The sequence below is a fragment of the Microtus pennsylvanicus genome, chromosome 19 (genome assembly GCF_037038515.1).
Source record: "Microtus pennsylvanicus isolate mMicPen1 chromosome 19, mMicPen1.hap1, whole genome shotgun sequence".
Classification (NCBI taxonomy): domain Eukaryota; kingdom Metazoa; phylum Chordata; class Mammalia; order Rodentia; family Cricetidae; genus Microtus; species Microtus pennsylvanicus.
The window spans coordinates 23,331,532-23,346,759 of NC_134597.1; the positions used below are offsets into that span (position 1 = coordinate 23,331,532).

The 15,228-nt window shown below is 45.7% G+C and overlaps 1 protein-coding gene across 2 annotated transcripts in view; it reads left to right on the forward strand.

Moving 5' to 3' along the window:
• The first annotated feature begins 8,679 nt into the window (after positions 1-8,679).
• The window catches only part of Ahcyl2 (adenosylhomocysteinase like 2), a 156,509-nt gene continuing 149,960 nt past the window's right edge, over positions 8,680-15,228 (forward strand). For both annotated transcript variants that reach the window (XM_075953905.1, XM_075953906.1), the window contains exon 1: positions 8,680-9,116. In XM_075953905.1, coding sequence (XP_075810020.1) covers positions 8,748-9,116 — 369 coding nt within the window. In that variant the 5' untranslated portion in view covers positions 8,680-8,747. The remainder of the gene's footprint in view (positions 9,117-15,228) is intronic.

Here is a 15,228-nt window from a genome sequence, read left to right on the forward strand (position 1 = left end):
CCCCATCTCTAGCCTATGTACCTGGTCCGGATCTTCTATGTGTTCCTAAGGTTTTTTGACCAGTGGAGAGCTTGAACTGATGAGGTTATGATTGAGTCAGATGTTGGGCTGATTCGGCTTATTGTGGGGCTGCCCTCTCCAGCTCCTTGGCTCTAAATGGACAAAAGATCCTCTGTGGCCACAGCTGCGTCCTTAAGCACCGAACAAGAGAGTCAAGGACAGACATGCAACAGGCCTTGGAGTGGCCGTGGGAAGTGAGTGTTTCCCTGGTGGTGTACGGATGGGCACAGCTCTTGCCAATCCCAGGTTCCACCTTTGCAGCCGATGGCATGCTCTGCCTTCTAGCAGATGTTAGGTCGGTGCATTTGGGTTCACAGCTTGCTTTCTGGGCAGTCAAAGGGAGTCAGAGTCAAGGGAAGCTTAGTTTTGCTTCTTCAACATGTCAGCAGGAGATTGGGAACAGCATTCAAGAGACTACACTTTACAGCAAGAGGGGCTGTGGAGGAAAGGCAGTGAGACCCACAGACCCGAGAGTCACTGAGAGCTGAGCTGTGTTTCAGGAGAACCTCCTTCAGCGACGTGTGATGGGGACACCAGGATTTTCATCAGAGCCAGATTTCAGGGAGAAAAGAAAGGACATGTTGATTTTATCCTAGGTAGCTTGTAGACATGTTATATCACTGATACTTAACACCAAATATTAGCTAGACACTCTTCTGAGCCCTCCGCAGGATTCGGCTCACAAAACCTCCCAGCCCTGCTTGGTTCTGTTAGGCCCCTCAAGGCACTGAAGCACAAAAGACTTACCCGGCTGCTGCAAACCCTTCAGCTACTGGTACTGCTGGCATTCAGGCAGGGCCTTCTGGTCTCAGTGTGACAGGGATCCGACCACAGGTGCTCTTCTCACGGAAACAGGCTCAGCAAAGCAAGGCAAGGTGACCTGCACACAACCGCACAGCCGGGAAGGCACAGACACTGGCCCGGGATTTCTGATCCTGAAGCCCAGGCTCTCCCAGCTCAGTGGGAGTTCATCCCCAGATTCCCCGTTCTGTGTTTTCCTCAGGCCACCCCATCCTCTGCACTTGAATGTCATATTCATTCTTGCCATTACAGCTCTGTACAGAAGTATGGCTTAAAACATCGTTGACAGCATTTAAAACAATACTTATCAGTGTTGTTCGGTATTTTCTGAAATAAGCAATTGCTATGGTTTTCTTCATTTCTTATCCATGAACATTTAACTATTAGTTATTAGTTTTTCCTCTCTTCTTTCCTTAGAAGGGTTGCTTGTGTATAGGATGGAGTATTGAGTTCAATCTGAGTCTTCAAAAAGCTGAGAAACCCGTTGAAGTGACAGATTGTGAGCACTAGAGGGCAGCACTAACTCAATTCCCCTCCACCCACTCCCGCCCCCGCACCTGCCTGCAGACTCAGGTGCAGCAGGATGCCCAGGAATGTGACACCCAAGCAAACAGGAAACCTTACAGGATTTCTGTAGGAAGTCATGCTGAACAACAATGACCACCATTCCGTTTAAAAGTCTTGAATCTGATTCCTAAGGAAACACCTTCAGGCTGAAGAGGTGCCAGTTTGGGCTTCCTGCTGTCCTGAGAACCCTCCCCGACCAGCTCTGCCTCACCTTTCCCTACCACACTCTCAACCTCAGACTCCCAGTTCCTACCTCTGTTTGTCCCAGTTTCCTTAAAATCCCCCTGCCCACTTGAGCTTTTAGTGTGAAAAATTGAAAAGACAAGAAAAAAAATGCAAAGAAGAATAGATTAAAAACTCATACCCCAGGGCTGGGGAGATAGCTCGCTGATAAAAATGCTTGCCTTGCAAGGTAAGACCTGAGTTTGCTACGTAGAACCCACGTGAAAATGCTGGGCAGGGCCAGCGAGATGGCTCAGCAGGTAATGGCTTGCGGCCAAGCATGACAACCTGAGTTTGATCCCTGGAGCCCACGGGTGGTGCTTGTGTACACACACACACGCACACATTTTCATCATGCTTTTTGTATGTGTGCCCATGTGCATGCACACATGAAGAGGTCAGAGGACAACTTTCATGAGTCAGTTCTTCATGGTCCTTGAAAGGAACAGTCTATGTATTTTTTTTTTTGGATTTCTTTTTAGTCTGCTTTAAGAAACGGTTTCAGGACTTTTCCATTTGTTTTTCAAGACAGGGTTTCTCTATGTAGCCCTGGCTGTCCTAGAACTTGTTTTGTAGACCAGACTGGCCTTGAACCCAGAGATCCTGAGTGCTGGGATTAAAGGCATGCACCACTATGCTTGGCTGAGGTCTTGCTATATAGCTCAGATTGGCCCATAATTCTATATATTCTTTACACTGGCCTTAAACTCTCAATCTGCTTCAGCCTTCTGGTAAACTGTTATTACAGGCAGGTACCTCCATACTTGGCTGTTTCTTATACTTTCTTTTTTTGGTGTCTGTTTTGGAACTAGCTCTTATAGACCAGGCTGGCCTCGAACTCGTAGAATTGCGCCTGCCTCTGCCTCCCGAACGCTGGGATTAAAGGCGTGCGCCACCACTGTCCCGCTCTCATACTTTCTTATGTGTAGATGCAGCTATGTGTCTACAGGCAGTTTACATGTTGCTTTGTGTTTGATTGGTCCCTATGGGACTTGATGGTAAAGGCCTCTACCTGCTGACTTGTCTTGCCAGTCCCTTTTATGTTTCTGAGACAGGGTCTTGCTATGTAGACGGAATGACTTCACCTTCTCTACGTAGTCCTACTCCATTCGAAAGGTACTCTTTTTGTCAGCAGAATTTTGAAATCCCACAATGATATAAATATAGTTGTGTGAGTTGTATTTTTACTCCCACACCTCCACTCTGGTACAAAAAATGATTTATGTGCCGGCCGGTCCCCGACATATTTTCACACACTGTGCTAGGCATGAAGCGGCTCCTTTCATTTTTTTTTTTAACTTGTTGACCTCCCTTGACCCTTCCTTCTTCTTGTCAGTGTTGGAGCCACCTTCTTGACACTTTGCCCCTCAGCATCTTCCCACTTTTCTCTGTGAAGCATAAGCACAGATGGTTAGGTCCCCTGCAGAGAGTCTTTTTTAAATAATTTATTTATTTTCATTTTATATGCATTGGTATTTTGCCTGCCTGCATGTCTGTGTGACGGTGTCAGATTTTGGAGTTGCACTTGTTAATTACCATGTGGGTGCTGGGAATTGAACCTAGGTCCCCTGGAAGAGCAGTCAGTGCTCTTAACCTCTGGGCCATCTCTCCAGCCCCTCCTTTCGCATTCTTGCTCCTGCCCAGGGTTCTACGCTTCCCAGGCAAGTCCTCTAACACTGCTGCTCCCTAACTCCCCTCTCTACTTTCTTTGTCCTTCTGGAGTGTTTATTATTTGGGCTTTGCTAGTCAGCCATCTAATTGATTTTATGTATTCTTAACATTTACTTAGTGAATTTCTGTATCTTTATCATTTTCACCCCACCCTCTCTCAATATTTAGTTTTTATCCTTTGTGATTTTGTAGTTCCTTATTGTGGTATTAGGAATGGAGCCCAAGCCTTGGAGCATGCACAGCAATGCTCTCCCACTGAACCGTACCTGCGGTTCTGCTTCTGAAATGTAAAGAAAAGAACATGTTCATCTGAAAATGATTGCTTTGCCAGAACACTACAGCTATTCAGTGAATCGCATATATTATGCCAAAATCTACATTAAAACACTTGTGATGCATATAAGCCACCGTTTTTAACTTCTGAGCAAAAGATAGAAAATATCTTTTCTACGCAGGCATAGACACACCTGGAATCTCAGCACACTTAGGAGGCAGAAGCAGGAGGACTTGCTGAAGTGTTGGGTCAGCCTGGCCTGAATGGTAAGTTCTAGGCCAGCCAGGCTGCACAGGAAGATCCTACCTCAACAAACAAACAACAGCCACAACAAAACTGTCTAGTTAAAAATTTCTGATGAAAAAAATATTCTGCTAGCAGGCTTTCTTTTAAAAAGTGCTCTTGTGAGCCAGGCGGTGGTGGCGCACACCTTTAATCCCAGCACTTGGGAGGCAGAGGCAGGTGGATGGCTCTGAGTTTCAGGCCAGCCTGGTCTACAGAATGAGTTCCAGAGCAGTCAGGGCTGTTACACAGAGAAACCCTGTTTTGAAAAGCCAAGGGGGCGGGGAGTGCTTTTGTTTTCTGAATGTTTACTCCTTGAAACTGTATGCTCCTTCACAAACCCAGTATTGCATGTGTCCAAGTATATTAAGATTTGGTCTAGTGGGGCAGTCTACACAGCTTAGGTAGGCTTTGCACTCTCTGTGTGCCAGGTCAGCACTGGACTCACAACCCTTCCTTGGTGTCCTGAGTACTAGAATATGTGTGTGCACTACCAGTTGTGTATGATAAACCTTGTGTTGATGGACCTGGGCTTCTGAATCCTAGGCGCACCCTCTCCCCTGAGCTTTCCCCAGCTCCCTTTCTTGCTCCATGTGCCTGGTGACTTTGGCTGTCTGCTCATAGTGTGGCACTAGATGTTTCACAGAGTGATCTTCACTGCGTGTGATCTGGCCACCCTGTGTCCTTGGAGAATTCCCCAACACTAGGATTTTCATTTCCTCTCTTGGACTGGTCAGATGCCTTATGGAAGATTATTGCTGTCTGCCAGGCTTCTGGAAGCTGAATGAACCAGCAGAAGGAAAAAGACCTGTAGGCTTAAACTTTCCTTAAATAGTTAATAGTTAATGCACAATCCCCCTGCTTCTAGTGTAGCAATCCCACCTTCCCCTACGCTTGGTTTGCCTCAGCAACAAGGCTGTCACGGAAACGGCAGATGGATGGGATGGAGCTGGAAAGGCGAGGAAAATGATCTACTTGTCGATTCTAAGTAATGGAAGGACATGGACAAACAGAGACTAAATGTCCGCCTCTTTCCAGGACTCACACTCCTTCTGTTTCATCACCACATCCCATGGAAGGCGGGTTCTTCCGCTCAGAAATCAATTCTAGTGGCCGGCCAGGTAGGCAGCTGCTGGGTACGAGCTCCGTGCATGCCAGGTGGCTGTGCTGAAGCTCCCTTGTGCATTACGGGAAGAAAGAAATCAGTTCTAGATTGTTAGCCTCTGCCCAACAGCTGGAGGACGAAGCTCTGGGCCCCTTCTTCAAAACAGGAAGGAAATGATCAAAGCCAGACATGTGAAGAGAAAACCTAATATACTCTTGTGTCTGGCAGATTTGGGGGTTTTGTGGAAATGGCAGTGCTCAGGGGCCTTCCAGTACAGGTTTGGAGACCGGGAAATGAAAGTTTCAAATGCAGAGACTTCCAAGGTACTAGGAGTAGACGGAAGCAGGTGATCTCTCCCTTCGTCTCCTTCTGGCTAAGGGGAAACAGCTTTTCCAATGACTGCGGCCAGCGGCCCGCTTGAGTTTCGGGGCTGTTCTTGCGTTCTGAGCAGCACAAACTCTGTGACCACCTTTGCCTCAGTTTCTTTAGAAATAAAAAAGCCTACCTTATAATATGGGGATGGAAAAGTGGCTCAGCTGTCCCTCCAGAGGACCCAGGTTTAATTCCCAGCACCCACATGGCAGCTCACAGCTGTCTGTAACTCCAGTTCCAGGGTACCCGACACCTCTACACAGATTTACATGCAGGCAGAACACCAATGCACATAAAAAATAAAAGCCAACTATATTTTAATGCATCTTCCTTTCGTTAATAGTCACATAAAATCTCAAAGAATGGATTTTTAGTGTGTGTGTGTGTGTGTGTGTGTGTGGTCTAGAAGAGGGTGCTAGAATTACAAGTGACTGTGAACTGCCCAGTGTGGTTGTTGGGAACAAACTCCAGCAATGGTTCCTAAGTTCTGAGCCAACTTTCTCACCCCTAGAATATGTAGTGTTGTCTCCTGTTTTTAAGACTAACTTTTTGTTTGTCTGTTTTCTGAGACACGGTTTCTCTATGTAGTTCTGTCCTAGAACTAGTTCTGCAGACCAGGCTGGCCTTGAACTCAGAAGTCCTACTGCCTCTGCCTCCCTAGTGTAGTGATTAAAGGCCTCCACCATTAGGCCTGGCTTTTAGCCTAATTTTTAGTCATAAATATTTATTTCTCTTTACTATTATAATACTATTGGAAAACAATTTTTTTTTTCGAGACAGGGTTTCTCTGTGTAACAGCCCTAGCTGTCCTGGACTACCTCTGTAGATCAGGCTGGCCTTGAACTCAGAGATCCTCCTGCCTCTGCCCCCCCCCCCAGTGCTGGAATTAAAGGCATGTACCACCATTGCCCAGCTATTTCTTATTTTTGAGACAAGATTTTGCTAAGTAGTCAAGGCCAACCTTGGCAAATTCTTGATACTCAGGTCTCAGTTCCCTCAGTGTTTGGAGTACCATTATGACCTAGCCAATAGATAGGTCATTTTATTTTATATTTTATTATTAAAAATAAAACTGGAGGCTGGTGATCTGGCTTAGTGGTTAAGAGAATTTGTTGTTCTTTCAGAGGACCCAGGTTTGATTCCCAGTACCCACATATCATCACACAATGATCTGTAACTAGTTCTACAGGACCTAAAACCTTCTGACTTCAGCCAGTACCAAGAACCCACAAGGTGCAAGCAAAACACTAACACACATAAAACAACAAAGTAAGTGAATCTAGGGCTGGAGAGATGGCTCAGAGTTTAAGAGTGCTGACGGTTCTTTCACAAGTCCTGAGTTCCAATTTCCAGCAACCACATGGTGGCTCACAAAATCTGTAATGAAATTTGGCGCCCTCTTCTGGCTTGCAGGCATACATGCAGGCAGAAAGTCATACATAATCAAAAGAAAGAAAATCTAAAGAAATATTAGATTGAAAAATTATACTAGGCCATCAAAATGGCTTGGCCTTTAAAAGCACTTGCCCTCCGAGTCTACCACCTAAATCCATTATCTGGAGTCATTATCTGAAGTCATTCATTATAGGAAGAGAACAAACTCACAGATGCCTTCGACTTCTACCTGTGACCTGGAGGACCCAGCAATAGAGGCCTGAGTCTCAGTAGTTTTCCCTGAGACAGTACCTGGTGGCAAGAAAGACCACAAACTGATGGTACCCAGGCACCACCCAGGAACAGACCAACCATCCAAAGGGAATTCCTAATGTTCCAACCATTGTTGATAGGATCACTTGCCAGCACACACCCATTGCTTTTCACCAGGACATCCCTAGACAAATGTCAGCCAATCAGGGATCCCGAACTTTAGAAATCCCTCACGCCACCTTTGCTACTACTACAAAAACCTAACACTAACTGAGCTCGGAGCTCTCCGATAGTTTCAATATGTTGGACACACAGAGAGACCAAGTTTGCAAACTTGTGTAAGATAAAGGCTTTTTGCTTTTACATACAAGACTTGGTCTCCTAGATGACTTTAGGGGGACTCCATGATTTGGGCATAACACACGATGGTATAAGCCCCCCCCCCCCCCCCCCCCCCCCCCCCCCCGACGATGTTAGAACTTCTCGGCGGCTGGGTGACACATGTTTTCTAACTCCAACACTCTGGAGGCAGTGACAGACAGATATCTGTGAATTCAAAGCCAGACCTAATCTAGAGAGATCTAGACCAGCTGGAGACAGATGACAAGACCTTGTCTCACTAAATAAAATGTCTATATATGTTTTTCTTACACTCTCTAAGTACAAAACAGAAAAATATAGACAGTAAATCAGTTTTTATCACTTAGAAAAAATCACTATTTAGATTAACATTCTGCTATGTAACATGTGTATCTGAATTTCTGATTATTTCTAGAGAATAGTCAAAATTTGGCTTCATTTAAAAGGAATTCTCAGCTCTGAAATTTCAACTTGAAGAAATTAACTTTTTACTTTCTTTTTTAAAGGCACTGTCTTGCTTCTTAGTTCAGGCTTGCTGGCCTTGAACTACTGGAGCGTAGGCTTTGGTTGTTTGGTTAGTATTACTGCGAACTCCACCACACCCTGACGAAATTTCTTCCTTTCGGAGCTGATTTTAGCTTCTTCACTAAGAATATGCCAGAAATCATCAGAGAAGGCAATGGCTTATTTCATTTCTTCTAGAAACCAACCCACTGAAGAGAGGCTTTAGAGAGCCAGCTCCAAGGGGAGAAAACCATGCCTCCCAGCCTACAGCCGGCGTTCACCTCCCATGATGTGCCGCTTTTCCTTTAAAGGCCGCCCACATGATCGCACACATGCGCACACTCCGGAGGAAATTCACGCCGTCAGGGGAGCGGGTCATTCTTCCCCCACTTTCCCCGGGGTTTCTGGCATTCCCTTCCGGAAACCGCAACCCCTCTGGAGACGTTTTCCTCATCTATTCCGTCGCGTCATCCGTTTTCATACTTTTCCGTTAGTCGCTGTTCTGGGAGTTCCCTCTCCACAGAAAACTACTTTCCGGAGGAAGGCCAAAGGGACTACAACTCCCAGGAAGCTCTGCGGCCTGTTTCCCCACGCGCGCAGTGCAGGTTGGGTGCTGAAGTCCCACAGTCTTCTAGCCACGTGCTGCCCGAAGTAAGCATACTACAGGTTCCGTGGGGCCTGGCGCGTGAGCAGGCCTGGGGTGGGGCGGGGCTGGAGGGGCCGGGCTGGCGGCGAGCGAGCGGGCGGAGGAAGGGGGTGGGAGCGGAGGCGATGAAGGGGAGGAGTGGGGGTATGGGGGAGGGAAGGGGAAGGGAGGCGGGAGGCGGGGCCGAGTGGGAGCTGGAGCTGGAGTCAGAGCCGGCGGTTGCAGTGGAGGCGGTGATGTCGGTGCAGGTTGTGTCAGCAGCGGCTACCCCCAAGGTGCCTGAGGTGGAGCTGAAGGATCTGAGCCCCTCCGAGGCGGAGCCCCAGTTAGGACTGAGCACGGCGGCCGTGGGCGCCATGGTACCCCCGGCGGGCGGCGGGGACCCAGAGGCTCCAGCTCCGGCTCCCGCAGCGGAGCGGCCCCCAGCCCCTGGCCCGGGCTCGGGGCCCACCGCGGCTCTCAGCCCCGCGGCCGGGAAGGTGCCTCAAGCGTCGGCCATGAAGCGGAGTGACCCGCATCACCAGCACCAGCGGCATCGCGACGGCGGCGAGGCCCTGGTCAGCCCCGACGGCACGGTCACCGAGGCGCCGCGCACGGTCAAGAAGGTACTGTGGCCGGGCTGCCTCTCGGAGAGGCGGGGAGGGCGGGCAGGGGAGCGGCGGCCCTTGGCGGCACGGCATCACCCGCCTCCACGCCCTCTAGATCGGGGAGCCGAGAGCCCTTTCCCCCCTGAACCGGCTCTCAGAGCGACCGCCACTCGGTGCTCCGCGGCCAAGCGGAGCCTCCAGGTGCCACGGCCGTACTTCTCTACGAATAACATGGAGGTAGCGCTCTTCGCTACTACTTGGACCAGGCAGGGGGAGGAGAGGCACCTACTACTACACCCCCCGCCTCCAGCACTCTCCCGCGTGTGATTTTTCCGGACTGTTCGGCGGCACATAGAAATCCTTCCCTCCAGCGATAAGGATGGGAAGATCTTTTTCCCTGGAGAGCGGGGAAGCAGTAGTTAGCTCTCTTGCGAGCTCAGGCAGCCCTCTGAGTTGTCTGGCTTCTGTACAGACGGTGACTTTCTGCCTTTCTGTGGCCAGCAGCTTTCCAACAGGGCAGTACTGATCCAGTGTCCTTCCTTTCTGCCCTGCATTTCCTTGCACCGTGCTTGTAGATGGTAGAAGGGTAATGGAGAGACGGTTCACTCTTCAGAGGTCTGCTCACTAGAATGACTAGAGTATGAAGTAGGCTTATTTCGTCGATTGTGAGCAGAAAGTGTTAGGAAGAAACGCTACCACTTTTGGGAAAGCGATCCGATGGGGCCTGTCTCAGCCATCAGCTTCTTTCATACATAGTAACGAGTAATGATAGCACCCGATATTATTTATGCATTGACTATATCCTTTACCACCTCCCTCGTTTTTTCTCCCTTCTCCATGCTAAGTCAGCACAGGAGGAAAAAGACAAGAGATACGGCTCATCTAAAGAGAAATAATGGCTTTAATTTTCTAGACACAATATGAACACACAGATTTCTATTTTTCTTCATTATAGTGGGTGCATTTTGTTCTGTCAGAAAAACAATTAAAAGGATATGAAGTCTATGTTGGGTTTTCTGTGTAGGGTTTAGGTGACTCTTGGATCCAGCCAAACATACTGTTGTAATTACCTCATGACTTAGATAGAGCTGTAAACTTTTTCATTCTTCCCAAATGTAGTGATAAGTGATGTCAGCGGCAAGACTGAGGGAATTTTAAGAGTGCTTTAGGACACGCGTTGTCTGTCCTTAGCTATTCGGTGTCATCCGTGTCAGGGTGTCGCCCCCCCCCCCCCCCACGCAATTATAGTTAAATGGAGGAATTACAGTTAAAAAAGGCGGCCTGGGCCAGGGTGCTTAGGTAAAAGTTAGGAAATCCAAAGCATATTTCTCACTAATTAAGATGCTTTGTAGCTTTGGCCAAATCTTTTTCTTGTGATTATTTTTTCTAAAGTTCGTAATTCAGTTCCTTTAAGGCTGAAAATGTTGAAAAAACTCCTTTTAGAGTGTGAAGTCTACACTCAGGTAGAAATCTGGGTTTGAATATAGAGAGCACCCCTTCCTCCACTACTAACTTTTGAATAATTTGAAAATTCTGTAAGTCACTTCTTTTATAAAACAAGCATACTTATTATAATTAAGGATTAAAAATGTGCTCTTCACATAGAACTTGGTACCTATAATAGAATATTAAATGATAACTGTTGTTAAAATTGCTTATTTCTCACCCCAAAGCTTAGGTATGAGCCTGTGACCTTCTCTGAAATGTGTACATATTAGTAATAGTTTGATAGATTCTGTATAAAGAAGTTTTTTAAAAATCACAGGCCAGCACCCTAGAGCCTGTTTTTTTTTGTTTTAATTCTTATTGTGCTTCTTGGATATTTTCCTTGTTGCTGAGCCACCTTCTTCCTGTCTTTTTTTTTTTTTTCAGTATCAAAATCATGTTCCATGATTCTAGATTTACTCAGCAGCCTCAAGGCTCTGAAGACAGGGCTGAACTTGCCTTACAATGTTAATTACACCAAAATCCCATCTTATTTGCTGAAAGTTAAGCAGGTGAAGTCCTGGGAAGGGTGCAGCTGTATGACATAAGTAAGGACTTTGCTGAGCTTAGCTTGCCTCTTCTCTTTTCCTCTTCCCCCTCCTTTCTCTCTCACTCTGCCCCACTCCTCTTTTCTTGTTAGGGTCTCAAACTGTGGCCCAAGCTGCCTGGAATTATGTAGCCGAGGCTGTCCCTCTATAATCTTCCTGCTTCCGCCTCCTGAGTATGAGATTACAGTGTGCACCACCACGCCTGGCCTGAACGTTTTTCTTTTTCCTTTCCTTTTTCCTTTTCCTTTTCCCTCCCCCGTCCTTCCTTCCTTTCAGAAGGTCTTGTTGGTTGTAGATGTGGTTCTATTGGTAGAGTGGTTGCCTAGCAGGCAAGAAGCTCTGGGTTTGATCCACAGTACCATATATAAACCAGGCAACCAGGCATGGTGGTACATTCCTGTAATCTCAGTGCTGGGAAAGTAGAGGCTGGAAGATCAGAAGTTCAAGGTCATCCTTGGCTACTCAGTGAGTTTCAGGCCATCTGGCTTTGAACTCATGATCCTTTGTCTCAACTTCCTGTGTACTGGGATCTAAAGTGTGTACCACTACATTTGGCTTGCTGTTTTTAAAAAGCACGTCTTGTGTTCTGTCTCTCTCTCTCTCTCTCTCTTTCTCTCTCTCTCTCTCTTTCTTTTGGCTTTTCGAGACAAGATTTCTCTGTGGAACTCGCTTTGTGGACCAGGCTGGCCTGGAACTCACTGAGATCTGCCTGCCTCTACCTCCGAAGTGCTGGGATTAAAACTGTGCATCACCACCACCTGGCCTTTAGTTTTCTTAATACTGAATTGACTACAAGTAGAAAAATCACTCAGTAAGGAACCAGTTGTGTAATGTTTTGATTTATTTTGTGTAATGTTTGGTTTGAGCCTTTCTTGCTTTTTAGATTGTCTAATTAAGCTATTCTTCCCTGACTCTCTTCTGCTTTTTAAAAATGTGTAGAAGGACTGGTGTACTAGGATTAAAATAGTTGCCTTTGGTGGTGTAAATGGTGACTGTTGCTTTTATTTTGTAACTACCAGACAATCTTATTTATGTTATTACATTTCCATTAATGGTTTCCCTTTTCCCATTTGTGTATCAGTTATCAATTTTCTTGGTCCCATTCCTTTGGTCAGCCACACAAGGAAAGTATATAAGAGCCCGACTTCCCAAGTTCAGTAATCATAAGAATGAACACAATGGGGTGTAGGTTACTTGGTCACATTTTACCTTTGGCACCTGCCTTCATCCTGTAACTCATGGTACTCTATAGGCCAGATCTTTTCATTGTGGTTATGTTTGTATTTAAAGTTCTCTTTCATAAGCCTATTCCAAGTGAACTCAGTAAACATCTCTGAAGTAGTAATTTATAAAATGGGAAAATAAGTTCCACTGTGAGTGAGTCTGACAGCAGTTAAGAGCGTTTCTTCCGCCGGCCGGTGGTGGCGCACGCCTTTAATCGCAGCAGAGCCAGGCGGATCTTTGTGAGTTTGAGAACAGCCTGGTCTACAAGAGCTAGTTCCAGGGCAGGTTTTTCCAAACCCTGTCTCGGAAAAAAAAAAAAGCGTTTCTCCCATGTGTTCTTGAAATGGGTGTTAGCACAGTAGAGAAAAGAAGGCAGGGGCTGGAGAGATGGCTCAGTGGTTAAGAGCATTGCCTGCTCTTCCAAAGGTCCTGAGTTCAATTCCCAGCAACCACATGGTGGCTCACAACCATCTGTAATGAGGTCTGGTGCCCTCTTCTGGCCTGCAGACATACACACAGACAGAATATTGTATACATAATAAATAAATAAATATAAAAAAAAACAAGGCAGAAGAGGATTTCTGAGAAGTTGAAACTTCTGACAATGAGGCTATTAAGAACCTCAGCTGGTGCATGCTGACGTTACTATCGGTAATGACCATGTTCAGACAGACTCCATATTTTTCTTGGCAAACCTATTTGCATTGTACTTGTTTTGTTGCTGTCAGGAGAGAATGGGTTGAGCCATGTTAGCGCTTTCTTGCCCTGAATTGTTTAAGCCCTCATTTCAGTTAATTATAGATTACTGAAATTGAGTGTTTTGGATAGAGGCATGGGAATGTGCGAATAATGTGACTCCCTTGCCAGTTAGACAAGTACAGCCTGGCAACGTGTTCAGTAAAGCAATTGGCAGTTGGACCCTAATAATAGTTACCAGTAATTGGCCTTTTATGTGCCAGGAATTGTCATAGGTATTTCTGTAATCCTGACAAGACCTTTATGAAATATGGATGGCATTATCTCAGTTTTACTGCGGAAATGTGGTTCAGAGAGGTTGAATGCCTTGCCCAAGGTTATACATCCAAAAAGTGGCAGAGGTAGTATTTAAACCCATGACTGTCCACAGCCCGTGTCCTTTTCATTGTGCCACACAGACTCTTTCCGAGCTCTTAGATGCTGGCCTCTGGTCTGTAGATGTCTGAGTGAGCTCTAAGGTGTGTCTGTGTGGCTAAGGCTTAGGTCATTCCAAGACTACAGGAGAGTGAGTCAGGCTTCAGGAAGAAATGGAGAACACTGTACAAATGCTCAACCTCAAAGAATGGTAAAGTTAGAGGGTATGAAGAACAGTTAACACAGGGAAGTGTTTTAAAATCAGTAATACTAGACTTCTGTTTGTAATTAGCTTGTAACCTGATTATGTATCCCCACACTCTTCTTCTTCCTTTTAGAGGGAGACTTACTGTCCTAGGTTGGCCTTTTTAGCTCCATTGTAACCTAACTTAGCCTCAAACTCCAATTCCTTCTCTTTGCACCTCCCAGGATTATAAGCATGTGCCATCATGCCTGGCTCTATCCTTATCTTTAAAGTTATGAATCTGGTGACCTGAGGAAAAGATTCCTTTCTGTTAATCTAACAGTTTCCCTCTGTTCTTTAAGTCCCTCCTCTATGAAGTCTTTGATTAAATCTTTTGAGAATTAGAAAGGGAAGTATACTGCTAGGTATTTTTTAAAATTATTTTTATGTGTATAGGTGTTTTGCCTACATGTATGTCTGTGTACCATTTGTGTGCCTGGTGCTGAAGGAGACCAGAGAAGGGCTGTAGATTACCTGGAACTGGAGTTAGAGCTGGTCTAATGAGCCACCCTGTGGGTGCTGGGAACTGAAGCCAGGTTCTCTGGAAAGCAGCCAGTGCACTTGAGCACTGAGTCATCTCCCCAGCTCCCTTGTTAGGTGGTCTTACTTTGTACTAGGCCTTGTACTTACAGCTTGATGTTATTTAATCCTTTAAGAGCTCTTAAAGATAGTGTTATCCTTGTTTTGTTGAGGAAACAGATTAAGACATTTATCTCAAAGTTACACAGCAATGTATTAGAGTGAGCAGAATCCTAATCTGTTTGACTTTGGAGACGAAATTGTGTGTTTTCAATTGCAGGCAGTTGCTGTAGGCTGAAGTTCCAGTTCTGTGTTCCATGCCTTAAGGAAGACACCTAGATCAAAGTTTTCAGTTAATTGGAAAAAATTAACAAATACAAGTAGTCTACTTTCTCTTAATAAGAAAGGTAAATAATCTTTATTCAGAGTCTTTGTTGAGCTGAATTTTTAAGTAATACTCTTCTGTTTTCATGGTAGGGCTTTTAAAGATGTAGTGGTGTGTGTGTGTGTGTGTGTGTGTGTGTGTGTGTGTGTGTGAGAGAGAGAGAGAGAGAGAGAGAGAGAGAGAGAGAGAGAGATAGATAGATATGGGGGATATGTATGTGCAGTTGGTTCATGTAGAGGCCAGAGGTCAACCTCATGGATTTGGATCTTTCCTTCCTCTTTTATGTGGATTCTAGATATAAAATTCAGGTTGCCAGGCTTGCACAGTAAGTGACTTTACCTGCTGAGCTATATCATTGGCCCTTCAAAAAATTTTAAATTAATTGTTTTAAAAATAAAGAAATTAATTGTTATCTTATGTAAATGGATGAGTGCCTATATGTTTGTGTTTAGTATGTGCATGATGGTACTTCAGAAGCCAGAAGAGGGCGCCAAATCCTGGAATTGGTAGAGTTACAGAGTGTTGTGAGTCACCGTATGGCTGCTGGGAATTGAACCTGAGTCTTCTGCAAAATCCATCTCTCTAACCCCCTAATAAATTTATTTTTAAGATAAG